This window comes from Theobroma cacao, chromosome 1, assembly GCF_053813885.1.
Source record: "Theobroma cacao isolate CCN51 chromosome 1, ASM5381388v1, whole genome shotgun sequence".
NCBI classification, from domain to species: domain Eukaryota; kingdom Viridiplantae; phylum Streptophyta; class Magnoliopsida; order Malvales; family Malvaceae; genus Theobroma; species Theobroma cacao.
Genome location: NC_142639.1, coordinates 37945056 through 37970329, shown reverse-complemented (window position 1 = coordinate 37970329; position 25274 = coordinate 37945056). Strand labels below are relative to the sequence as shown.

The window sequence follows — 25274 nt, the reverse complement described above, 5'->3', positions numbered from 1 at the left end:
TTACTTAATATTTTTCAATTATTTTGTAAAGATTGTAAGACTTGCATATTATTGTTTAAATTCCTCAACAAAATTTACAGTAAATGTTAAAACCATTAGCTCAATAAACAGAAGTGAGGTTGACGAAGATGGTAATTTTTAAAAATTGCAAAAAAGATATTTAATTAAAAAAATTAAATTCTTTAAAAACTCCTTGAAATTAATTTGAATACTATTTATAGTAATATTTTAATATTAAATATAGTAATTAACAATTAATATGATGAGTCTAATGCATTAAAAGAAAATTAATATACTTAAGGAGTATACTAGAAACATTCATTAAAAGAATCTTTACTAAACACTAGTGCTGAAAAAGTAAAAATCACGAGCTCCAAATTTTACCAATGCCAACAAAAAAATATGCTTCTTTTAGTCATAGGCTCATGTCAGACTTTTTTGTCTGCTTCTCTCTGCTTTGCCAGCCGATATCCAAGTTGCTGATTGATAGGCCCACTTACGCGGCAGATGGCGGATCCCGACAAGACTTCGCCTTCAGGCCCGAAGACTCACCCGCGCTTTTTATAACGTGACCACCTGAGTTTGACCGTGCGACTACTCAGCAAATCTCTTTCTCGGTTTCGGTGAAGGTCAAAGTCAATGCAACTTGGCTTCTTGATTGGTCCGACGGTATTTTATTCTTAGGTAAAATTTTGTTCCCTCCCGGACATTATTGAATCCAGATGCACTGAATCACCCCCTCTATTTGTAACCGACTTCTTTCTTTGTGGGGCGAAGGTGCCAAACTGCCAATTAATTCGATAAATAATGTCTTTTTCCAAGGACAAAATAGTACTTATCCCTATATAATAGTATTAAATAAGTCATGCGTTATTTAAATAATGGGAATGCCTATTTCTCTAATCGTCTTAACATTTTTAAATACTTATATAGAATAGTACTATGAATAAGTCATAACGTATTCTATAAATTAATAATGAAAAATACATACTATATATTATCAAAAAAATGCCTTATACCTTTAATTAGCATAATAGAAGCTAACGAGCAAATTTAAAGTATTTATTTATAAAATGAAAGAGTTAATAAGAGTAAAAACGACACTACATCGTTCACTATAAATTGGTATCAAGGTTTAGGTTTTTCCCCCCCATTTATGACACACGATTTCTATTTATGATTCAAGTGACATTGTCTTGTTTTTTAACATGAATGTTTTCAAATAAAAAAAATACTTGTTATGTAATTATAGATATTTTAATGAATTCAATGATGGGAATGAATATAATTTAAAAGTATATATAATTATCTTATTTAATTAATTATTGTTTTGATAAATGTACGCTTGATTTCACATTTTAATAAATTTAATAACTAACTTTAATTTCTTGGCAAGTTTTATATTTGGGTATGTCAATTTAGATAAAAATCGACTAAGTTAGCGTAATGGGTTTTGCCTTTGTTAACAATGCAACAACTTGGTTCATTGACTATTACGCACAATGATAAAATAGTAAAATTGTCAGTGTGATGGGCCTGATGGCCTATTGAAGCAATGTTGCAATGATTATAAATGTAACACAATGATCATCGCGGGTCAAACGTTCATAACCACCAAGGGGCAGCGCCGTTACACACAATTACAATCTCTTGTTTCTTTTTACTCAAATCAAAAAGACTAGATTACTAGAGAGAATCTAGTGATCCTACGTCCTAGTAAACCGTTAGAAACGGAGGGAGTCGGTTGTTACAGTGTGACAAAGGAAAGTTAAGAAATTGCAGATAAGTCAATAGAACAAAGGGGTTGTGATGCAGTGCATTTCCCATCACGGAATCTCAAATCAAAATCCTATTCTAGACTCACTGGCAGTGGAACGAGGCTCTACTTTTTCGTACAGGGCCACCGCATCGATTGCCAAATTGCTCCAAGCACCAGAACGAAGCTTGACTGAGATGGGGGATTAGGGGGAAGTTAGAAAAGAAAAGGCAGGGGGAGGTGGTGGGGGTGGGGGGCATCTTTTTAATATCATTATCGAGAGCCAAGTGAGCGAGACACGCGGTGTGCACATGGGCCCACCATTTTGGTTTAATGGGTGTACTGTTCCCTTCCCTTCCCCTCTTCTTTTTCCTTTCCTGGCCCTTTCTCCCTCACGCATTTCATCAAACAAGTAAAAATTACAAGGGAATTTTTTCATCAATAATTTTTTAAAATCAATAAAATTATATATTTATGATTTTTTGTGTACCATACCACACCAAACCACTACCCAAACAACTTTCTCACAGAAACCAACAAAAAAATAAACAAACACGTTCCCATATTCATCACCATCATCAGTCATCATTCATCATTCATCATTGATCATCCATCATCATCCACCTTCCATCATCAGGGAAGCCTTTCGCAACTCATCTCAACTGCCGTTCACTTTCCGGCAAACACTTTCCCTACTCTTCTCGCCGTCTGTTATCTGAGCTAGTAACCGTTAAGTCTGTCAATCTTTAACTTTGACTATTTCAGCTTGTTTAAGTTTTAGTTAATTTTCACCTTTTATGTGGATTTGTTGTTTTAAGATGTGAAAAAAAAAAGCTCAGTGCTTTGAATTTGAAACTCATGGAAAAATAGGCGCTTATTTTTTTGTAAAGTTGATTTGGTTTAAGGGCTATTTGGTATGTGGGTTGCTGTTAATTGGAATCATGGATGTGTTGGTGTACTGTTTTTGGACTTTTGGGGAAGAACTGAAGCTGATTAGTTGTAATTATTAGGATAGTTTTTCTTTTTGGGGGTTTTGGAGCTCTGATCTGTAGCTGGGATAGGGTTAAAGTTCTAGTTTGTTGTTGTTAAATTGTCTTTTTTGAGGTTAAATTACTGGGTTTGGATCTCTTGGTTAACTATGGAGGCTAGATTTGGAAGTGATGCTCATCATTTTTACGGTATGAATCCGGCCAATTTGCGGGCAGTAGGGAAGAGGACATTGGAGTGGGATTTGAATGACTGGAAATGGGATGGTGACCTTTTCATTGCTAGCTCGATAAATCCGGTGTCAGCTGATAGCACGGGAAGGCAGTTTTTCCCACTGGGGTCTGGGATTCCTGGGAATTCGTCCAATAGTTCATCATCATGCTCTGATGAAGTGAATCTGGAAACTGAAAAAGGGAAAAGGGAATTGGAGAAGAAGAGGAGGGTTATTGTGGTTGAAGATGACAGTCCGAATGAAGAAGCAGGTAGCCTTACTTTGAAGCTGGGTGGCCAGGGTGGTCATGGTTATCCAATTAGCCAAAGGGAGGGAACTAGTGGGAAGAAGACTAAGTTGAGTGGAGGTTCTGGAAATCGTGCAGTTTGTCAGGTTGAGGACTGTGGGGCTGATCTGAGCTGTTCCAAGGATTATCATAGACGACATAAGGTTTGTGAGATGCATTCCAAGGCTAGTAAGGCACTGGTCGGAAATGTCATGCAGCGATTTTGTCAGCAGTGTAGTAGGTAAGCGTTTAAGACTTGCAGTGCTTTGCCAAACTCTGGCTTTCTAGAATTTTTCCTCATTCCTGTGTTGCTTTAATCCTTCTGTCTCACTGACTTTTTAATGCAATGAAAGAGGGGCTAATAAAACTTTTAGAAACTTTGATAGAAGGAAATTCTTGGTAATTTTGTGTAGTTCAGGCTGAAAATTATATTGTTGGATGATATGTTGTTTGGTTTTTGTTAGGTTTCATGTCCTTCAAGAGTTTGATGAAGGTAAGAGAAGCTGTCGCAGACGTTTGGCTGGCCACAATAAAAGGAGGAGGAAAACAAATCCTGACACTGTTGTCAATGGCAATTCACTGAATGATGAGCAGACGAGTGGTTATCTTCTGTTAAGTCTTTTGAAGATACTTTCTAACATGCATTGTAAGTAACTTGATGGCTTTCATACTACAACCAATTCTAGTGGGTATATATATGTTGGTTATAACCTTTAATTTTTTCTCTGAACAATGGGGCTCGTTTTGCTGTTGATATTTCATATTACGCAATTATTTTCCCTAATGTTTTGGGGACATAAGGCGATATGATGGCTATGTTTATCATGCACCTTCTCTGAAATCTATACTTTATGTGAACTTAGAAGTTAGACATATAATAGCTGGCATGAATTATGTATAATATTTTTGCCTGGAATATTTTGTTTTTCTTTATGCATTACACAGGGTGAATGATTCTGCGTTTCTTAAATTACAGCTAACAGATCTGACCAGACTACAGATCAGGATGTGCTATCTCATCTTCTAAGGAGCCTTGCAAACCATACTGGTGAACAAGGGGGAAGAAACATATCTGGGCTGTTGCCTGAACCTCAAGATTCAGAAGCTGTTTCGGCTTTGTTTTTGAATGGCCAAGGCCCTCCTCGGCCTTTCAAGCAACACCATACTGGAGCTGCATCAGAGATGGCAGAGAAAGGAGTAAGTTCTCACGGTACTAGGGGTGTCGAAGTCCAAGGCAATACAGCTGGAGCTGTCAAGATGAATAATTTTGATTTGAATGACATATACATTGACTCAGATGAGGGGACAGATGACATAGAGAGGTCACCTGCAGCTGTGAATACAGGGACTAGCTCTCTTGATTGCCCTTTGTGGATCCAACAGGACTCTCATCAGTCAAGTCCACCTCAGACCAGTGGGAATTCAGATTCAGCATCTGCACAATCACCTTCTAGTTCCAGCGGTGATGCTCAGGTATCTTGATGTTGCATAATATGCATGATTGCTTGGCATTTATCAATTAAAACTCCATGAATTACTCTGAGTTATAGGACATTTGCTAGATGGCTTGATTTGTGGAGGAGGTTCAAATTTCGCCACAAGTTTATGCTCTAGGAGTGCTAATAGTTAGGTAGTCAAGCCTCAATCTCTGAACAACTCCTCAAACTGGTCAGAATGGACCAGGTTATGGCCTCAGTAAGAATCATGTATGGCAAAGTTTAACATGATTATGCTATCCTCAACTAGTGACTTCAAAGAATTCCAGACAGTGTCTAATAAATATAACATAGGCAGAGAGTTTATCTCGTGTCATGACAAGCGATTACAACTGAATATTTTGATGATCGATCTTCTCTGTTGAATAATATATCTAGTGTCAAAATTATATGTTATTCAATTTTTAACCACTGATGATTTGTTTTTGACTTTGACCATTGCAGAGCCGTACGGATAGGATTGTGTTTAAATTATTTGGAAAAGAACCAAATGATTTTCCAATGGTCTTGCGAGCACAGGTAATTAAAGTTTTTGAATGTGAGTGTTTTGTGTTTGCTTCCTCAGAAAGTATGCTTATGTAAAATGTTTGAACTTTCAGATTCTTGACTGGCTATCTCATAGTCCCACTGACATTGAGAGCTATATTAGGCCTGGTTGCATTGTTCTGACAATTTACCTTCGTCAAGCGGAGGCTGCATGGGATGAAGTAAGATTGGCTTGTGTGAAACTATGGATTTTTATCTTCTTTGCTTTTAAATTCTATTTTCATAATTTTAATCCCCTGTCATCTCTTTTGTCAGCTTTGCTGTGATCTGAGTTTCACTTTGAGTCGGCTTCTGGATTGTTCAGATGACACTTTCTGGAGGAGTGGATGGATTTATATAAGAGTGCAAGATCAGATAGCATTCATTTATAATGGTCTGTTTGGTCTTTTATCTTTATTATTAATGGTACCTATTTAATTACTACGACCAAATAATTGGCAAGCAAGAGCACTTTTATATGCAGAATTGAATATTCTGACCAGTTTATTTTTATGCTGCAGGTCAGGTTGTTGTAGATACATCTTTACCTCTCAGAAGCAACCATTATAGCAAAATTACAAGTGTCAAACCAATTGCAATATCTGCAACTGAGAGAGCTCAATTTTCAGTTAAAGGTATCAATCTGTCTCGGCCAGCCACAAGGTATTCTTTGCTCTTTTCTTGCAGTCAATCTTTCTTGTGTCATTTTAACCCTCAATGGCTTGAATTGGTCCTTAAGAGTGCATATAAAATTAGATTTAATTTTAGTGTATTTTATGTTTTGAATTGGATTTCTATGGTTGCTCTAGAGCCTTTTTATATTCTTGGATTTCCTATCCCAGGTTGCTTTGTGCTGTAGAAGGGAAGTGTCTGTTACAGGAAACTACTAATGAGTTGATGGATGGCAATGACGATTACAAGGAGCAAGATGAGCTTCAGTGTGTTAACTTTTCTTGCTCTGTCCCTACTGTGACTGGAAGAGGATTCATTGAGGTGGTCATTTCTTCTACTACTTATTACTGAGCTCCTCCTCCTCCCTTGCTGTTATGTTTGACACAGATTATATGTGAATTCTAGTAAAGTTCCTTTGACGTATTGTAGTGAGAGGTTACAATGTAGATTGTTGCTAATTGGCGTAGTGTAAATACATCTCAGTTGGTATCAACTTTATCACTTCATTGAGGTTATCTGTTGTAATTTTCCCTTACATGAAATTCCATCTTACTTTGGGGGACTGCCATGGGTGGGGGTGGGGGGAGGAGGGACCTAGGATAATGAGTGTGAGACAAATGGCGTGAATTTTGATGCTTAGCTGCTTCCACAACTTTTATAAATTTATGGCTGCTCTAATATAATTGTATTTATGGTGAAACTGTAGAGAAAGATTTAGAAGCATGACTCTTTCTGGTTTTCCACTTGCACTGTATTCTCCAGTCGCCATACTCTTTTCATGGATTGGGAAAAAATATAGAATCTACTGTAATTTCTGTCTTTGCTTCCTTTTCTTTTTCTAAATGCATGTGATAAAAGATGCATTTTATATAATTTATTCTGAGTATGCCTTTCATTTAGCTGAAGGTAGCATTTCCTTGATATTCTCCAGATTGAAGATCATGGTTTCAGTAGCAGTTTCTTCCCTTTCATAGTTGCTGAGGAAGATGTTTGTTCAGAGGTTCGTATGCTTGAGAGTGTGTTGGAGATTTCTGACACTGATGCAGATGTTGGCGGAACTGGAAAATTGGAAGCCAAACATCGAGCCATGGACTTCATTCATGAAGTTGGTTGGCTTCTTCATAGATGCCAATTGAAGTCTAGATTGGGGCACTTGGATCCCAACCCAGAACCCTTTCCTTTAAGTCGGTTCAAGTGGCTTATGGAATTCTCAATGGACCACGAATGGTGTGCTGTAGTGAAGAAACTCTTAAATATTCTTCTTAATGGAGTAGTGGGTTCAGGGGAGCACCCTTCCCTTAACATTGCATTGACAGAGATGGGTCTTCTTCACAGAGCTGTTAGGAAAAATTGTAGACCTCTAGTGGAGCTCCTTTTAAGATTTGTCCCTGAGAAAGCTTCAGATAAATTAGGATTTGAAAACGAGACATTAACTGGTGTCGATCATAAAAGCTTCTTGTTTAGACCTGATGTTTTAGGCCCTGCAGGTTTGACTCCTCTTCACATTGCGGCCGGTAAAGATGGTTCTGAGGACGTGCTGGATGCATTGACTGATGATCCTGGAAAGGTAATCCCTTACCTTAGTAATTTATTTCTGAGCATGACAGGAAGGGAGTTACAGGAATTTTATTTCCATTATCTAGCATGAATTTTGATGATCTTCTCAAATGCATTTGTCCGTATCTCGTTCAATCTGGAATCTGTCTGCCATGGTCTATTCTAAGTTTGGATTGTAAAGTGTAAACTGCCCACCATGAATACAATTGCTTGATTCAAAATTGCTAGGAGTACATTTTTGTGATAAACCAAACACACTCCCCCAACACTTCCACAAGAATTTGAACATGGGCTCTTTGCTTTGAAATGTCCTCTGAAGTTAAGACTGAAAGTGGTTAACCGATAAATCTGAACACAGTTCTATTCTTTTCTTTTTTGGGTTAAATTTCTTTTGAAAAACAATTGTTTATTCTCAATTAAGGTTGGCATTGATGCTTGGAAGAGTGCTCGAGACAGCACTGGCTCTACACCTGAAGATTATGCTCGCTTACGTGGCCACTACTCATACATCCACCTGGTACAGAAGAAAATTAATAAGAGAACAGCTTCTGGGCATGTGGTGGTTGACATTCCTGGTGCCCTCTCAGAGTGCAGCATGAACCAGAAGCAGAATAATGAGTCAACCTCCAGCTTTGAGATTGGCCGGCTTGAATTGAGATCCATGCAACAACATTGCAAGCTTTGTGATCAGAAGCTGGCTTATGGCTGTGGAACAACCAGCAAGTCATTGGTTTACAGGCCTGCAATGCTCTCCATGGTAGCCATTGCTGCAGTCTGCGTCTGTGTTGCTCTACTATTTAAGAGCTGCCCTGAGGTTCTTTACGTATTCCGACCCTTCAGGTGGGAATTGTTGGACTACGGAACAAGCTGAGGTCCAGTAACTCCCAAAATCGGTCGCGTATAATAGGTGGTTTGTATTTGTATCCGTTTATAATAGACTGTAAAGTTGAGATCGGTGTACAACACCAGAGTTTGGACTGAGTTTTCTGATGCAGTAATATTATTGACATCTATATATATATTTATTTGTTGTTCAGTCATCGATGTAATGTTATCTGGGTATTAACATAATAACATATGCATAGGTCTCTCTCTGGGGTCTGAGGTTCCTGACTTTGACATTTGACAGCGGGAGAGGTAGCATTGTAACCATTATTTTATGTCGTTACAATAATGAAAGTCTGTGTTGCTGCAGAACAAGGAACTCCTGCAGGAGGATGATTAATTCCCCCCCCCCCCCCCCCATCTTTTTCGTATTTCTCCATATCATGACTGATTTTTTGCTCTTTTCAAGGATATTAAGTGCCCAAGATAATTGTTTGTCTTAAAGTGATTCTTAACCAACCAACAATTTCGTCATATTGTGTTTTCCTTAGGGTAAAAACGAAGAAGGGTTTCAACAGTCATTGGTTACTTACAGTAAATGCTATGGATCCTTATTCGTTTTTAGACAGGTTGGGGTGGTTAGTTTTACCAACGGTCGACATTTTTCTCTCGTGAATGGTTTGATAATTGTGTACAAAATAACCAAAGTACATTAAGAAGAAACCGACGGCTAGAGTCCCCCCGAATGTCCGCTCGAAGTTCTAACATGTCTGGAGAAAAATCTCATCTTCCTCGACGAACGCAGCTGAGCTACTTTGTGAAGAATGACCCACTGATTGCCAGAGCGATAATTCGCGTGAAGACAAAGCCTCTTCTCCTGTGAGCACTTTTCCACTCCTTTTCTTTTATACTTTTTCCCTTACATTACAAAAAAAAATAATTCGTGCCTTTTAACAGATCGCTTAATGCCAAATTGCCAATGCCCCGACGATTGATTAAACGTGTTTCAGTGGCATAATGTTCGGTTTTCTAAGTGGCTCTCTGGTTCTTAGTACAAATTTTAAGTGAAAACCAATGGATAAACTCTACTTAAAGCAGAATAGGATGACACTGACACTGGTTGACAAGTGCTCAATGGCAGAAACTGTCTTTGTTAGACTAACAGTTGATATATATATATATATATATATATATAGACGATAGAATTGTTTGATATGGTTACAGGACCTGACTGTATGGATATATACACAATCAATTGGCAAAATAAATTTACATTTTACAGAAACTTGCCTGAGAGGTTAGAAATTCAAGCAGAAGCAGGTTTTTATCTCCTTTGAAAGTTTAGTTTAGCTATACCATATGTAAAAACAGATGCAAAGACAAGTGGAAAAGCAAGTAATGCAATTGCTATGATGGGTAAATCTTGGTGTTTATACCCATACTGGCTGTCCAAGAAGGCGTTGAGTGCTTTTTGCTCTCCGAATGCTATGATTTCATCCTTTATATCTCCATATTGTGAAGTCAGGAGACCTTTCAGGGACCACGAAGTTGGGCAAATCCAGTAGCCCCAAACCCACCATTTAGGAAATTTCTGCAAGTAAAAAGGTAGCAGATATGAGTTTCTTTAGATATATCTGTAAAAATGAATGAACTATTGATGGTTTCTGAAATGCAAATGAAGCACCAATTTAGTTTGTGAAGTGTTTAAGCTTAATCATGTGCTCCTTATCATTATTCTAATCATCCTGCAATTTACAGGTGTCTAGTTGATGAATTTTATTGGAAATTTTAATTGAGTTTGGCTCAGCAAGTCATGAGAGAATTGGCTTACCGGTCCTGGTATGAGGTACCCTGAGAACAAGCTCAGCAATGTGTAAGAGAAGCTTGCAAATATTGTAGCCACTTGATACGTTGGAGTCAATGAAACCAGCATCATGCCTAAATATTTGTAGTAAAGCAGTGTACAAAACATGGTGTAAAAGTACCAAAATACTTTGTAAGCTGATCCATAGAAGTTTACAGCTGGATAGGTTATTGTCAGGAATAATACTGCTTCAAGAAAGATATATGGAATCTCAATAATCACCTGCAAATATGAAGGAGCGAATTTTTACTAAGATATATGACCTTCAAGATCTCATATTAACCCTTGTAAATGCTTCAAAGGCTTTATTAATTGTTGGACCTGTGCCAATGAATATGCCCATGAGGAGTACATCCTGGCAAATCTTTCACGGTAGAAGACTGTCCGTTGAGTGGCTACAAATGGAAGAACAGATGAACAATTGCTTATTCCAGTGAATATCATGAAAATATACATCGATCCCATTATGTTGAAAAAATCCTGCTCATCTTGCCTACAGAAAGGGGAATAGAATGTCAGCATGTCATTTGGTAAGTTTATAATCTAATATACTGCAAGCAATTTAGTTTTGTAGTTTTAAATGTAGTTTCTCAATACATGTGATTTTAGTTTGGAGTAAAATTCATATAAAATCAGATTCTTTCTCTTTCCACCAAGCAGCTTTCTTTTTATGGAGTTAGGAGATTTAACTATGTAATATGGTATTCAATGCATCCTTTTGGGACATGAGTTGTTAGGGTATGCTAATTGCTAAATGACACTTACTAATTATCTTGATATGATGAGTCATGACTTAATCCCATTGCTTAATTTTATTGTTAATCTGTTATATTCTAGTTTGTACGTCCTTACTGCCTTCTCTTACTCTTGCCTCCTCAATCCTCTTTAAATTGAAGCATGAGGAGACATTAGCACTACTTTTTCCTTGTCTCTTTTAGCATTGTATTCTATCCTTGTAAAATAAAGCCACCAATTTGAACAGGAAAGTTGACGTCCACTGCAAAATGGTTCAAGAAGAAGACATGTTCTAGTGAATGTTTTTGAAATGATAAGTCTAATGCTTTCCTTATCAAAGGAGAATACATTCATGGGCATGTATATATTGATGTAGTTAGATTGGTAGAATGCTTGGGAGTAGTTAGACTGACAAAATGATACAATAAAATTTCATTTTGGGTACAATAATTTTATTTAGTTAGACAAGGCAAAAATGTGCAAATTTAAGTAGTACTATGAGAATATCCTACAACCATATTTCTTAGGAGCTTCTCAATGATCAAATTACTAAAGATACATTTTATGTTAATTCTATAACATAACTCTTGTTGAAGGTTCATAAATGAACGTTTCTTAGCATAGCTATGTGATCATGGTGTTTATATGATTGGCAATAATAGTAAATGGAAAAAAAAGAGGGGTCAAAAGCAGCTTACAAGTTCTGTCCTTTCTGCCAAAGTAATGCTCCATATAACCAAGAAGATAAAATAGTAAATGCCAAGCGTACTAAATTGTATTTGGGACTTCTCCAATAGGACAAGTGTTGTTTCCAAAGACATGCTTTGACTTGCTCCCATCCATTTTGTGGAAAGGGTGTAGAAAAATGTAGTTGCTCTGAACCCCGTGCTGGAAGGCTTAGGCCTTTGACTATTTCTTTATTTCTCCTACAGATAAAGGAACGTGTATCACTTGTTATGATAAACAAAAGTTAGGCACCAGAAACCTTATTTGATAAGGCTTTGTTATCCAAAAATAACCCTGGTTAGTGGTGAAACCTTGACATCTAAATAGTTTTTTGAACTCATTTGGAATAATGAACTTACTGGTAGAGATGAGATTCTTTGTAGAAATGGGCAAAGTCTATTCCAAGTTGCGCCTCTACAGAAGGAGTAGTGACTTCTAACATCCATGTTGCTGGGTTATGGTTTTCTTTAATTTTTGGTACTCCAGGTATACCCTGCTAGAAGGGTGTCAAATGTTGTCATGAGCAATGGATGAGTTAAAGAAAGTTGCTACAGAAAGGCCATTATATTTACTTAGGTGCTATTCCTTCATTGTAATATCATTTTCATGACTAGCATGGCAACAATCGTACTAGCAAGAAAGCAAGTAGACATGTAATGCAAAATAATCTTTACATAGTGATATTGTTTGTTAGGATTACCTCAAAGTATTGAATAAGCCTACTTGAATGCTGACCCAGTTCTCCAGAATATATCATTTGTCCTCCTCTTTTCATTAAAATGAGCTGTGAAGATATACACATGTTATGTAAAGTTAAATATAGCACCCAATAATATTTGCTTAGGTCTGAATGCTTCCATTCTAATAAGTTGACATATTTTCTCCACTTCTAGTAATTTCATAAGTGGAAGGAAGATGAAAATTAACTTGCATCTAATTAATAAACTTTTGGTGAGAGTTTTTCTAGTAATGTAATAATTGGCCCAACCATTGGATTTTTCATGTTCTTTAGCTTATGAGGATCTAAACATAATAGGAGTAAGCTTTGACAGCCTTTCTTTTGTGTTTATGGTCTTGCTGCCTGATTAAATCATGTCTAATAACATATAATAGTACATATAAAATATTTAAAATGTGGAAAAAAATCAGAATAATACTTTTGAAAGACTAAGTTTTAATTTTTATTGGAAGAAATAGTTGTTATGTATGTGAATCTGCTGGTTAATTACCTCATCAAATGCTTCAAATATGTCAATACTTGGCTGATGAATGGTGCATACAATTGTCCTGTTTGTGTTAACAATATTCTTCACAACCCGCATGACAATTGCAGCTGCTCTGGCATCTAAACCAGAGGTGGGCTCATCCATAAATATTATGGATGGATTAGAAACAAGTTCTACTGCTATAGTTAGCCGTTTACGCTGCTCTGCTGATATTCCACTTACAAGAGGGATGCCAACTAAAGCATCCTTGATATCATCCAGTTCAATCACTTGAAGAACCTCTGCTACAAATTCCTGTTAGATAGGTAAGTTGAGTTAGACATTTTGAAGCAGTTTATTTTCATAATCATGACATAATTCTAGCATGTATGCAAGTCCTAGGGACATTTTAAGCCAATATGACACCTTTCTGGGTGATGACTCGGTGTTTATGGATTAATTTTTTACACATTCTTTTTGCTTCATCAAATGAGAATACTGTCTTATCAGTCAAAAAATTCACGTGTATGACTATATCTAAGTTTATATATACATTTTCCAGTTCAATGCTATAGTCTAAGAGCACTGCCTCAACAGTCAACAGATCCTTTCTAGATATAAAGATGATGCAGTGGGTAGGGACAGGTCTTGAGTTTTGGATCTTTGCTTAGCAATTGTATGCTATTTAATGATTAACCTATGTAAAACTGAATAAAGTTTGAACATGTCTTACCGATCTTTTATGCTCATCAATCTCAGTTGGTAGACGTAACCAAGCTGAGTACCTCACTGATTCCTCTACTGTAATCAGTGGAGAATGGATGTCAGTTTGCTCACAATAAGCTGATATTCTAGCATATGTCTCCTGGGCTTTGGGGTACCCTCCAATTCTTATCTCCCCTTCAATATTACCACCAGTTTTTCTCCCTGAAAGTACATCCATTAGTGTTGTTTTCCCAGCTCCACTAACACCCATCAAAGCTGTAAGAATTCCAGGCCTAAATGCACCGTTAATATCTTGAAGAAGCTGTAGTCTTTTTTGTGGAAACCCTTTCTCTCTCAGTTTCTGGAAATACATAGAAGATGTTTGAAAATATTGTAGTTATATTTTGAAATTGTGGGGAAATGTCTTGAGGAATAACATAGTTACCTTAGGAGTATCAACAAAGTATTGCACGTTCTCAAATGATATCGTTATGGGCTCAAAAGGTAAAACCATCCCTGTAGTAAAGGAATGTGATTGTTGTATTACAGTACAGAAAAATTACATACTAACCTATATTGTTTGTTTATAGTATATGACATCTGGCAAATGCTCTGATCATATTAAGTGCTACACAGAAGAGCTTCTCACCCATAGTTTTTGTTTCTGGTACAGCTTTTAGAGAGTCAACACTAGGCAATTCTTTTTCCTGAACTCTGTCAGTCAAATCCTCTTTTCCCTTTAGATAGGAAAATCTTTCATGAGAAATAATAGCCCGAGAACTCCCTGGAGCTGCATCAGCATAGACAGGTTAGTACTTATAAATTTGATTTCCTTTATGCTTGTTTTTGTATCATTCTTTTCTTGCATGTGCATGTTAGTGTAAAGCTTACACTTTAAAAGGCTCAATGCGAAGGTGAATCCAATGTTAAAAATCATCCAGAATCCTATTAATGCTCCTATTGATATCCAGTAATAGTAGTCGCTGAAGTTTAATCCACGTTTACTTAGAACTTGCTGTCCTAAGGTGGCATTTGAAGTTGAAACCTGTAGTGAACAATGACCCGAAAACATGGAGTGTAAGTAGAGATATGCTGATCTGCATTTGACCAACAGATATAAGTAGTTTTTCTTTCACCTTTTGCCACCTTGGAGCCAGAAATTCATTTACTGCAATACCTATTTCAGAATATGCAAGTGGTGAAAGCCAAAATCCCCATTCAACCCAAGCTGGTAGTAAAGCTGCAGCGAGGAAAGGTTTGTAATATTAATACGAGTACTTTTGTATCTTTAGAATTTCTTCATATAAGTAATGAATGGCCTTACGTCTTGGAATTATGAAGCCACTGAATAAAAATATCACCAATAATGTAAAAAGACCAAAATTTGCTGCAAAAGATGGATCCCTAACAACTGAAGCAATTAAACGGAATAGTGATACTGCCACTTGATGAACAAGGAAAAGGAGGAGGAGTTGACGGAAGAACCTGATAATAGTACTTGGCTTAGAAGATGACATTCATTACATATTTATCTAATTTAACATATTTTTCAAAGAAAATTCTGTTTAACAAAACAAACCTTTCTGGTTCAGGACTGTAACCAATCACATAGTATGTAACAGCTGTCCAGAGAAAAGCATCTAGCAATGAAAATGGAATCTTTAGAATAGCAGCTGGAATGGAATAAGCCCATGCTGGGTAGAAGTAGAAATCTCTTTGCTTATAGAAAACGGAAAGTCTGGAAACAGTTATTGCCAACTCTGCAATTCCATTACACATAAGTCTTATGAGAGCATAAAACAGGGAACCCAGGTAATAGCTTGCATGGACCATGTCAAGTTTCATCCGAGTGCGAATAAAAATTGTCATTGCTATCAGTGCAACAACAACAAGCTGCATATAGAAAGCATCCAAGGCCATGTAAGTATGTTGGATTGTCAATGTTAGATATTGTACAGTCAATACTTAATTGTTATAAGTGGTATTATTACCTGTGCTGATTTAAAGACATAAACAAATGAGTTTCTCTTCATGAGAAGCCATTCTCTAGCCATACATGCTTTAAATAATTCCCATTTTCCCAATGAGTAGATTTTGAATGACAAAGCACTTTTATGACTCTCACATTTATTGAAGGGTGTGCAGAGTTCTTCATTTAGCTTCTGCCCTGCGTGAAACTTCTTGAATGCAACTATGAACTTGTCTACAGAAACATAACTATGAGGTCGGTCTTTATGATACCAGTACTGTGCTTGATCCTTTTTAGAAAGTACCTATTATATCAATTTATTTTTAAACATCAGTTTGAGGAAAATGCCATCCATGCTAGGTATATTAAAAAATGGATACATACTTCTTGGAGGAAGTCAGCAACGCCTTTTCGTGGAGGGCACCTAAAACCGCAATGTTCAAAGAACTCTTGAACAGAACTGCGCGGTCCACTGTACACAATCTTTCCTTCTGCCATTAGAATAATGTCATCAAAGAGATCAAAGGTCTCTGGTGCCGGTTGAAGAAGTGATATTAAAAGTGTGGCCTCTGTTATGTGCGTTAGTTGCTGTAGGCAGGTAACTATTTGGAAGGTGGTGGAGCTGTCTAAGCCAGTTGATATTTCATCCATAAAGAGAGCTTTCTTTGGACCAATTATCATTTCCCCTGTCAAAAGTAAACATAGAAAATCTATTAGAGTGACGTGATTTTGTAATGCTCTGGGATTTATACTGACCATTAGGCTTTCATCAAGGTCTCTTGTCATTTTATAAGGGATTTATGGAACATTAATCTTGGTTCTATTTAAATTTCTATCTTTATTGCAATGTGAAGCACAACCTGTTGTCAGTCTTCTCTTTTGACCACCCGAGATTCCTCTGTTCATTGCATCTCCTACTATAGTATCAGCACAAATGTCCAGTCCAAGAATCTGAATGGTAATGAATGGTTGCAGATTTGTTAGAGAAGGATATGGATTTCATTTTATACATTTCTTTTCTTTTGAGAAAATCACCTTCAATATATAGTCAGTCTGGAGAGTTCTTTTTAATCCTTCAATAGAAATTGCCTGTTAAAGCAGATTATAGTCAGAAATGGCTTCAAAGAAATCGTATCAGGCCCTGGAAAGTGGTAACAGGATAACTATTTCTTGTGAATTGATTACCTTCATGTATGTGTCTATATCTGGTTCTGGGACAATGCCGGATTGCTTCTCCCTTCGACTGACTTCTTTTAACATATCTTCATTGGTAGAAAACTTTGAAGATCAGTTTATTATTGCAAAGGTATGATTGTTGGTACAAGATGCAAAGTGATATCTACCTGCTCTGCTTCCAATGCCCTGGCAACGAGCTGAGAAGTCCAGTATTTCTCTTACAGTCATTTCAGCAATGTGTAGGTCATATTGACTAATGTAAGCAGATGTTTTCTGAGGGACAAAGTCTGTGAACTTGTAACCATTGTAGGATATTTCCCCTGTGACCTGAAAAAAAAAATATGCTCCAAGATTGATTGTTGTTCAATCCACAAATTTATGTTATTATTTTAACACTTATGAGATATCATTTGGTTGTAGTTTTCTAATCTATCATTAAAATTTTTCCATTTATTGCTGATGTTAACTGATGCAGATTAGTCACATTGCTACTCCCAGGAGGGCTTTGATGGACAGGTACAAAACCTTGAGAGATGGGTTAAGCTTCCCTGCAAGTGCCTGCAACAAAGTGGTCTTTCCACAGCCTGGAGGGCCAAGCAAGAGAGTCATCCTGCATAAAAAGTGAGTTTATGACAGCTTATCGATTACTGTGTTGGTACTATTGTTCTCCAAAAAAAGGACCGTAAACTCATCGGCCTAATCATGCACAGATGACATGAATGTGTATAAGTCAATATCCAGGGTGAAACCTTGAGGGCTTGATGATGCCGCTGACATCTTTGAGAATTTTTATCTTGTATGATTGGGACTTGCATCTGCTAACATTTGTCAAAGCCTGTTCATCATAACTCTCCTTCGTTATTGGATGACATTAAGCTGTCATGTATTTGACAATTATATACGGCCATGAAGGTCAAACCAATATATTGCTACTTTCAATGTAATGAAAGCGAAGTGCTTTTAGTCAAAAAGAAAAGATTATTCCAGTTGTTTAATTTTCTGAAGCAAAGAATTTCCCTGTGTTTTAGCATAGGTAAACAATCCTATCATGATTTGGGTTAGGAAGCAATATCTTCTTTTAGTAGGTAAGCGATTAAGATATAGAAAATTCAGTGTTTTGGAAACATCATCTATCAATTTGGATTAATGAAAATTGCCTTTTTTTCAAAAATTATTTTCAGTGCCAAACACAGAAGTTGTGGGACGAGTTGCAAAGAAGTGATTAAAACTTACAGAGAATGCACTGCGGATGGTGTTCCAAAGAGTAGGGAGGGGCTTTCCATGAGCTACTTCACATTCTGCTTCCACTGACAAATTCTGGAATCTCACTTCTATAGTTGGCAATTCCAACCCCACTCTAATCACAAAATGTCACTCTCAGTTGGAAGTCATGCTTGCCATAGAATAATTTCTTTGGATGATTTGTTCATAAATCAATTGCACATTGATATATAAATCATTAGATACATCATACATGCATGAGCATCGATCATGCTTATATAGTTTTGCTTCAGTCAGCATTAATTAAATACAAGTCTGACGTTTTAACTTTTATCACTTGTTGAACAAAGGATCGAAGCTTAAAAGATCTCCTTTTTTGTTCGAATGCAAGTCTTATTGCAAACGTTGGTGAAATTTTGTTAACTATTGAACTTTGCTGCTTTGTGTAGTTATTTTGGGTTTAAGCACATAGTTTCAAAGGAAAAATACACTGACGTTTAATTTTTGATTATAATGTTTAAATGTGAAATATTTAAAATACTTTTACACAAACTGATCATTCACGATTGTATTTAGTTTTTCTCCAAAAGATGTGAGATTTGAGAGAGATGCATACGATCGAGCATCCCGATCTCGTGCTTTGCCAAATCCAATCATGGTGGTCGACAAAAAAAGATTTTTTTTAATAAAAGATAAAAAATTTTAAAAATAAAAAATTATAATTTATATAATAATAATTTTTAAAATTAATAAAAAATAAAATTATTCTAAAAATATTATAATGTCATCAAAGTAGAAAACATGGACAGTTAATTAATGGCAGAATTTATAAGTTTAAGAGCATGTTTGGCCTAATTTTTTTTAATTTAAAAGCTATTATAAAGTTCTTATAAAAAATAATAACTTTTAAAATTAAGCTAAAGTGGTTTAGTAAATTTTCTTTTTATAAGCTTTATTTTATAAATAAACTAGTTGGCAAGACAATTTATATAAACTCTAATTTTAATTAAAATTACTACAAAAGGTATTTAATAAATAACTTTTTATTAATAACTAATTTCTTTATTCAAAATAAAAAAATTAACTTTATTTTTTATCTATTAAAAATAAAATTTTGAAAATATAAAAAAGATTTTTATATAACATAAATTTTATAATTAATAATAAATCATAAAAAAAGAGATGAAAAATACAGGGAGTCGACTAATAGAACCCTTAATCCTAACAATAAAGGAGAACCCAAAAAAGAAGAAGAGAAGTATAAAGTGGGAGTAATAATTTAGGACAATTACGCTTAACTATTGATATCCTTACCAACAAAGTTCATTTCCATAAACAATATTATCTTAACAACCATAAGCAACAAATATTATCTCAATTTTCATTTAATTTATCTCAATAACTATTGACCTATTTGATTAATTATTTCAATAATAATCATCAAATAATATATACATCGTAAAAAGTTAAGAATAAATAAAAATCATAAAATTGTTATATTAAACAATAAGCTGAGAAATATCAACTAATAAAGAGAGCTTTCAAAATCTAAAAAAAATGATAAAAAATAAAATAAAAAATAAAATAGAAAGAAATAAAAGAAATAATACTTGAATACAGTTTTGAATTTTAGATATTTTTTTTCTTAATTTTTGTAAGAACAAAAAAAACCTAGAATAATGATTTGCAGAAAAGGAGAGAAGAGAGAGATCAATAGGGAGAGAGAGGGAGTATTTTTTGAGAGAAGATTTTTTTGAAAAAAATAGTCATTTTAATAAGTTAGCATGTTTTTTTAAAAAAAAAGAAAAGAGAAAGCTCTTAATTAGAGTTTTTTTTAAGCTTTTTTTTTAGATTTTATTTTTTTAAAAAAAGTTAATTTTTTAAAGAGTTTTTTCACAAAATTTTATTTGATTCAGCTTTTACTTTTAAGCAGTAAATAAATTAAAAATAAATCAAGTCAAACGGACACTAAGGATAATATTATTAAAAATAAATTGTTTATTTTAAATATTAATAAATTAATTATAACCAAAAGTTAGAGGGTGAGTGTAATATACTTAATTTTCAATGCTTATGCATGCGTGAGTACTGAAGACATACAAGATCAGTCAAGGTTCTTGCCTGTCTATTCTTTCTTTCAGTTTCTTCAAAAGGCGGAGATTATCGTCCTCGATTTTGGTGATCAGTTTCTCGATAAAAACGCGGCGTTCTAAAGCTCCAAGCTCCGCAACATCGATCACCTTCCTGCCATCGTTATCTTCTTTGCCGTCATTTAAAAGCTTGTGATCGAACAATGACGTTCTTAGGCGCTTGCAGGTGGGCAATCTCTCAATCGCCGCCCACTGCAATTCGACTTCGTCATCGTTGTTTTCTCTAAACGACACTGCACCCGAAGTACTGCCCCTGAAGCTCGAAGAAAACTGGCGGAAAGATGACCTGAGATTTCGGCCTGTCTCAGCCAGTTCCATGTCATCGTTCCCTATTATTTCAGGTCCCATCCTTTTCTCATGTAGAGAGAGTTTTCCAGGGTTGGTTAGAGAATGTATCGTGCATGCCCTGGAGGAAATATATAGAAAGTAATTAGTTTTTTCTTTTTTTTTTAATTTCTTCTTTTTTGTTTCGGTCAAATTTTTACACAAAATAATGGAAGCGATGAACGCAATTGGGGGCTGCTTAGCTTGCTCCATAGTTGGTCAAATTGATACAAATAAAAACGAAGCATAGGGTTTTTCAAGACTTGTTTTCTCATGCATTGGTCAAAGAAAAAGATTTGTATCCGTTGTCTTCTCGTGCTTGCCGTTTTCTATGGAACCAGTTTTCTCAGATATTATATATAGTGAAGCCAATCTTCTTTGAATCTTTTATTTATTTTTACGGGACACGTGACACGTGAGCATGTCAAGAGTTCTTATTTACTAGAAGTACACTTTTCTATAGTTGCAACAAAATTCTTAATTTATATCTCATCATGAATATTACGTGTACGGATTAATTTTTTATTTAGATAAAATTTACCTAAATAAACGAAAATATATAGATATACATGAATAATTACTACTATATGAATATGTATATATATATATAAGAGTCAAAAGACAAGTTGTGTTGAATTATTTTATTTGATCCCTTAAATCTTCATAAAAGGCATGCAAAGCGTGTTCGATTTTCTTTACCCTCTCTTAATCACGTTTACTTGTTCGTTCACACTTCCGACAATGCAAGAAAGTTTTAACGAAAGAGGTTGATGAGGTGGCGCTAGGGTAGCAATGGCAGGGTGCCGGTTATATGCATCTAGGATTTCAATTGGCTGCCTTATCAGTCCAGGGTTAGAGATATACTAGTCATGGACAAGCTAGAAATTTCGTATTGGAGGTTAGGCATGATCTATGTACCTAAATCATTACTAATTTTGTTTATGCTGATAAAAACACTCAGATAAAGAAAATTAAGCCAAACAATGGATAGGAATGGCCCCCGTTGATATCAAGGGGATTAAAACGTGCACAATATTTATTACCAATTTTTCAATTGACGGCCGGCTGTACATCGTCTTAATTTGTAATGGCTTGCTGCCAAACCTAGCTATCAAGGGATGTCCCTACATATCCTTCGTTTACTTTTACTTCATGGATATAGTTTGTATTTTAGTCTTGTTTCTACACTAATAATTCGATTGATGAAATGACTCTATGTCCTTCTATATATAAGAACACTGAGTTAAGTTGAAGAGGAACAGCGAACCATCATTCCTCAAATGGTGACTCCCCACACATGGGGGGTCACGCATGACATGAGATTGTAGAAATCTTTTGATTTGATTACTTAATATATATTCAACGGTCATGATAAACGTTTCAAAAGTTTGGTTTCAAAAATCTGGATATGATTACTTAAAAATAATATCCTAATGATAATAATATCTTAATGATGTATGTATGCATCACCTAAAAGATTTCCTTTGCATTTTTCTTTTCTTAATTTGCATAAATTATTTCTCCACGTTCAAGTTTGATATCACAAATTAGATGCGAATATGAATATATCTACGTTAAATGTTATAGTGTATGTCTCAATTACAAGCATATATGGTTATCATAAAAGCAAAAATACAAAGTAATAAGATAAAATTTATTTGCAAATTAAAAGAAAGTAGGTGCTCAACCTAACTAGTTATTTCATTAATTAATTAACCAATACTTAGTTAAGGGCGTGATAGCATTAGTGTAATATCCCATACTTTGATATGATGACTAATAAAGCTTATTGGATGTCAATTGAGGTTAATTATAATGTTTAGAAATGATGAAAGATGAAAGGAATAGTTTGAGATAAAATATTTTACATACGAGGAAATAATAATAAAACAATGATTTTTTATCAGAGAAGAATTTGCAAGATAAAAAGTGATTCGGAAGTCAATTGATGCATAATAAGGTATTTTGGGTACCAAGGTGACAAGAGGAGACAAGAGGAAATTTTTGGAACAAAATAATATTAAATTATTAATATTTTATTCAGTATCAAAATTTTTCATGAAGAAGGAGTATATGGTCAATCTAAGTGGGAGAGAAGAAGCATGAAAGGATTTTTGAAGAAAAATGACGCTAATGGGACCGCGTGTCTTTATTAAGTAAAGATAGTACGGGCAAATAAATATTTTAAATATTATGAGGACATCGAGTTGGAGTACAAACTTCATACTTTGTTTATGCATGTGTAGGACAAGGTAATAGAAGGAAATTTGAGTTAAATGAGTATTGGGAGGACTAAATTAAAATGGAAGGAAACAAAAAAAGGTAAAACGGTAATTTTATGTGAAGTTTGGTCAAAGCTTCCAAAAAAAGCTTTGACTCTGATTTTTTTAGGCCAACCGACCTTATCCTTTCCCCCAGTAGATTTTTTCTTCTTCTTCATCCATGCTCCACGCCATTCTTGAAGCTTTCATGCCATTTTCTCTTTGTCCATCATGAAATCAAGTTTTCTTCACTTTCCTTTCCATGTTTTCTTTTCTTTTCTTCTCCAAACTTCTTGAGCATTAAATTTACAACCTTTAACCCCAATTTCCAGCATACCAAAACCCTAAGAGGAGAAGAAAGAAAAAGAGAGAAAGGAAGAAAAAGCTTGGTTTTGGTGATTCAAGTAAGGAACAGTAAGAATTCTAGTTTTTGGCTTGAGTAGTCTTTGAAAATGAGTTAGTGACTTAGAGAAATGTCTTATGGCAGCAAAGATTGGCTTGATTGGAGAAAAATTGTAACATGTAAGCCAATAAATCCATGGGTACATGAAGGACTCAAAGTGGAAAAGGAAAACGGTAAGCTTAACACTATATATTACAACCTATGGTTAGTTGAATATTGCGAGGGATTATGATTGTTGAAAGGTTTTATTTGCCTAACCTAGTTGAAAATTATTAAGATTGTATGGCATGTTGTTTGAAAGAAATGAAAAAGGAATATTGTGGATCGAGGATTGAGAAACAAAGTATTGAAAGTTAGATAGATAACAATACATGTAAACTAGGAAATAATCGAGTGAAAGTGAGAATGATTGTTGCTGCCATATATGTGGATTATGTGTGGAAGTATAAGATGGATTTAGGTGGAACTTATTTAGAAAGGTTGAAGTAGACACGTGACATCATAATTAAGTTGCTAGTGCTATAATTTAAGGAATTACATAAGCAATGGATATAAGTAATTTTAGTAAAAATGTATTAAGATGTGAGTTAATTGAAGATGGTTTCATGATAGGATGAAAAATATAAATTTGAGTAAGGATTAATTGATTGAAGTGTTGCTCGTATACGTATATAATTAAATATATTGAGTTCGTATTATTGTTAAGAAGTGCAAAGATAAGGTTAGAGTATTGTGGTGGCGTGTCGGAGTAAATAACGAGCGACCAGCCAGTGAAAATAGTTAGAGACACCTTCAAACAAATAGCGACTTAATATCTCGTTGTTGTCAGGTGAGTGAACTTGCATTAAAATGTTTTGGGATATACATGTTTATGTTTGATTGAATCCTCTAAAACGTTTTATTGGTTTTTCTTCAACAACTTGCACGAGAACAAACTTTTATGAAATGTTTTTATGTTAGGAAATGGATAGTGTGATGAATTCATATGTTTCTGTATAATGTGGATATATATATATATATATACTATGTCATAAATGATACCATTGTGTGACAAATGCAACCATGCATGTGCGGAGTGGGCAGTGCACATGCCGATGATGATATACATGAGCTAGATGAGGTGTGGTGGTATATTAATTGATATATGCTTAAGCATATGTATATGCAATAGAAATATTATTATTATAATATGTGATTATATGGCATGATAAATCTTGAAAATTTTCCATTTACATGTGAATTAATTTTATTGCAACAAGAACATTCTGTTTATACTACCTTACTTGGATGATTGCTGGAAATTTTCTCTCTTTCCGATTTCCTGCTAAATATGGTTCCTTCATTATGAAATGATTTAATAACCCGGAGTTGATGGAAGGATTTTAATAAGAACTTGAACTAGGTTGCACTGTTTCGAATTTAAGTGCATCATGATTTCTAAATCATTCCTTGTAATTGCTTGTTCCCTTCCCATGTTCACTCACTGAGTTTATACTCACGTTTTTAAAATTTATGTTTTAGGTTTCTTAAGTTAAAGGTGATTGGATCCTAAGACGAGGTGCTCCTCCCTATCTATTGCTCAGTAGGTTTAACATGACACTAAACGTTAGCCACTGTGCCCAGAGTCACTCCGTTGACGGTCAAGTTCTAATTACGTGTAGATGACTATTTGTTGTGAAATGCTGAGATTCACTTGTCAAATTATATATATGTATATAATGGTTGATGATGCCATTATGAATACATGACTGGATTTTATGAGTCGTTTTCAAAGGAATTGTAATTGAATATTTTGAATTTCGAATTTTAAAAGAATATGGATTAACATATAAGATCATGTAAGTAAGCTTACTTGGACTTGGTGGGCTGAGTCCATTGGTCCCTTGCGCCGGTCATGACTCTGAAATTGAGTTGTAACAATTAGCATCTCATTAGTAGTTACAGCAGCAACACCCATTAAACAGAGATTAAAATTGGGGTTTATCATCTAAGTAAGCCCCTATCCCTTGCATGGAAAAACAATAACATTGGCAGTTGGGTTTGGTTGAGTTTTTCTCGGAGTACATAGTGACAACACGCCAGCAAAATATGGAAGTATGAGGAAGGAGAATGGAATTCATTTTTTGTTATAGAAATAGCCGGCTGGTGATAATCTATTGAACGTCCATAGAATTGATCAGCAGGTTCTTGCTGTCACCAAAATTAAAGAATACCCCAAGC

At 35.1% G+C, this 25274-nt stretch overlaps 2 protein-coding genes and 2 long non-coding RNA genes across 4 annotated transcripts; 3 read left to right on the top strand and 1 right to left on the bottom strand.

Moving 5' to 3' along the window:
- Nucleotides 1–2228: 2228 nt before the first annotated feature.
- On the top strand, nucleotides 2229–8526 carry SPL1 (squamosa promoter binding protein-like 1). Its single transcript, XM_018124039.2, has 10 exons — nucleotides 2229–3481; nucleotides 3705–3886; nucleotides 4217–4713; nucleotides 5181–5255; nucleotides 5336–5443; nucleotides 5538–5655; nucleotides 5783–5924; nucleotides 6104–6254; nucleotides 6865–7500; nucleotides 7912–8526. The coding sequence occupies exons 1-10, from the start codon at nucleotides 2895–2897 to the stop codon at nucleotides 8359–8361; spliced, it is 2946 nt and encodes a 981-aa protein (XP_017979528.2). The 5' UTR covers nucleotides 2229–2894; the 3' UTR covers nucleotides 8362–8526.
- Nucleotides 8527–9059: 533 nt separating this feature from the next.
- On the top strand, nucleotides 9060–17646 carry LOC108662664 (uncharacterized). Its single transcript, XR_016028276.1, has 11 exons — nucleotides 9060–9194; nucleotides 9273–9920; nucleotides 10074–10709; nucleotides 12974–13171; nucleotides 14224–14358; nucleotides 14737–14805; nucleotides 15354–15470; nucleotides 15696–15774; nucleotides 15880–16953; nucleotides 17171–17316; nucleotides 17406–17646. It is a non-coding gene; the product is annotated as an uncharacterized LOC108662664 (long non-coding RNA).
- On the bottom strand, nucleotides 9596–20414 carry LOC18613789 (pleiotropic drug resistance protein 3-like). Its single transcript, XM_018124035.2, has 24 exons — nucleotides 20038–20414; nucleotides 17929–18052; nucleotides 17445–17530; nucleotides 17221–17305; nucleotides 16863–17022; nucleotides 16705–16781; nucleotides 16555–16608; nucleotides 16380–16470; nucleotides 15904–16205; nucleotides 15542–15823; nucleotides 15130–15443; nucleotides 14875–15035; nucleotides 14687–14790; nucleotides 14442–14595; nucleotides 14200–14340; nucleotides 13996–14066; nucleotides 13579–13911; nucleotides 12870–13160; nucleotides 12341–12424; nucleotides 12000–12133; nucleotides 11613–11840; nucleotides 10501–10672; nucleotides 10147–10401; nucleotides 9596–9906 (listed from the first exon to the last, which is right to left on the bottom strand). Exons 1-24 carry the CDS (start codon nucleotides 20412–20414, stop codon nucleotides 9640–9642), a joined length of 4347 nt encoding a protein of 1448 aa, XP_017979524.2. The 3' UTR covers nucleotides 9596–9639.
- Nucleotides 20415–22846: 2432 nt separating this feature from the next.
- Nucleotides 22847–24813, top strand: LOC148764795 (uncharacterized). The gene is made up of 3 exons (XR_016024200.1): nucleotides 22847–23055; nucleotides 23139–23227; nucleotides 24576–24813. It is a non-coding gene; the product is annotated as an uncharacterized LOC148764795 (long non-coding RNA).
- The last annotated feature ends 461 nt before the right edge of the window (nucleotides 24814–25274 follow it).

What these genes read in the sequence shown, in the direction of transcription:
- LOC18613789 (XM_018124035.2), bottom strand. Translation starts at nt 20,414, where the DNA reads ATGGGACCTGAAATAATAGGGAACGATGACATGGAACTGGCTGAGACA. An exon ending in AGCTTAACCCATCTCTCAAG is followed by an intron (nt 17,023 to 17,220) that starts GTTTTGTACCTG and finishes TTTTTTTTTCAG; the next exon opens with GTCACAGGGGAAATATCCTA. An exon ending in TACAGTCCTGAACCAGAAAG is followed by an intron (nt 15,036 to 15,129) that starts GTTTGTTTTGTT and finishes TACTATTATCAG; the next exon opens with GTTCTTCCGTCAACTCCTCC.
- SPL1 (XM_018124039.2), top strand. Translation starts at nt 2,895, where the DNA reads ATGGAGGCTAGATTTGGAAGTGATGCTCATCATTTTTACGGTATGAAT. An exon ending in GTTCCAGCGGTGATGCTCAG is followed by an intron (nt 4,714 to 5,180) that starts GTATCTTGATGT and finishes TGACCATTGCAG; the next exon opens with AGCCGTACGGATAGGATTGT. An exon ending in CTGGAAGAGGATTCATTGAG is followed by an intron (nt 6,255 to 6,864) that starts GTGGTCATTTCT and finishes GATATTCTCCAG; the next exon opens with ATTGAAGATCATGGTTTCAG.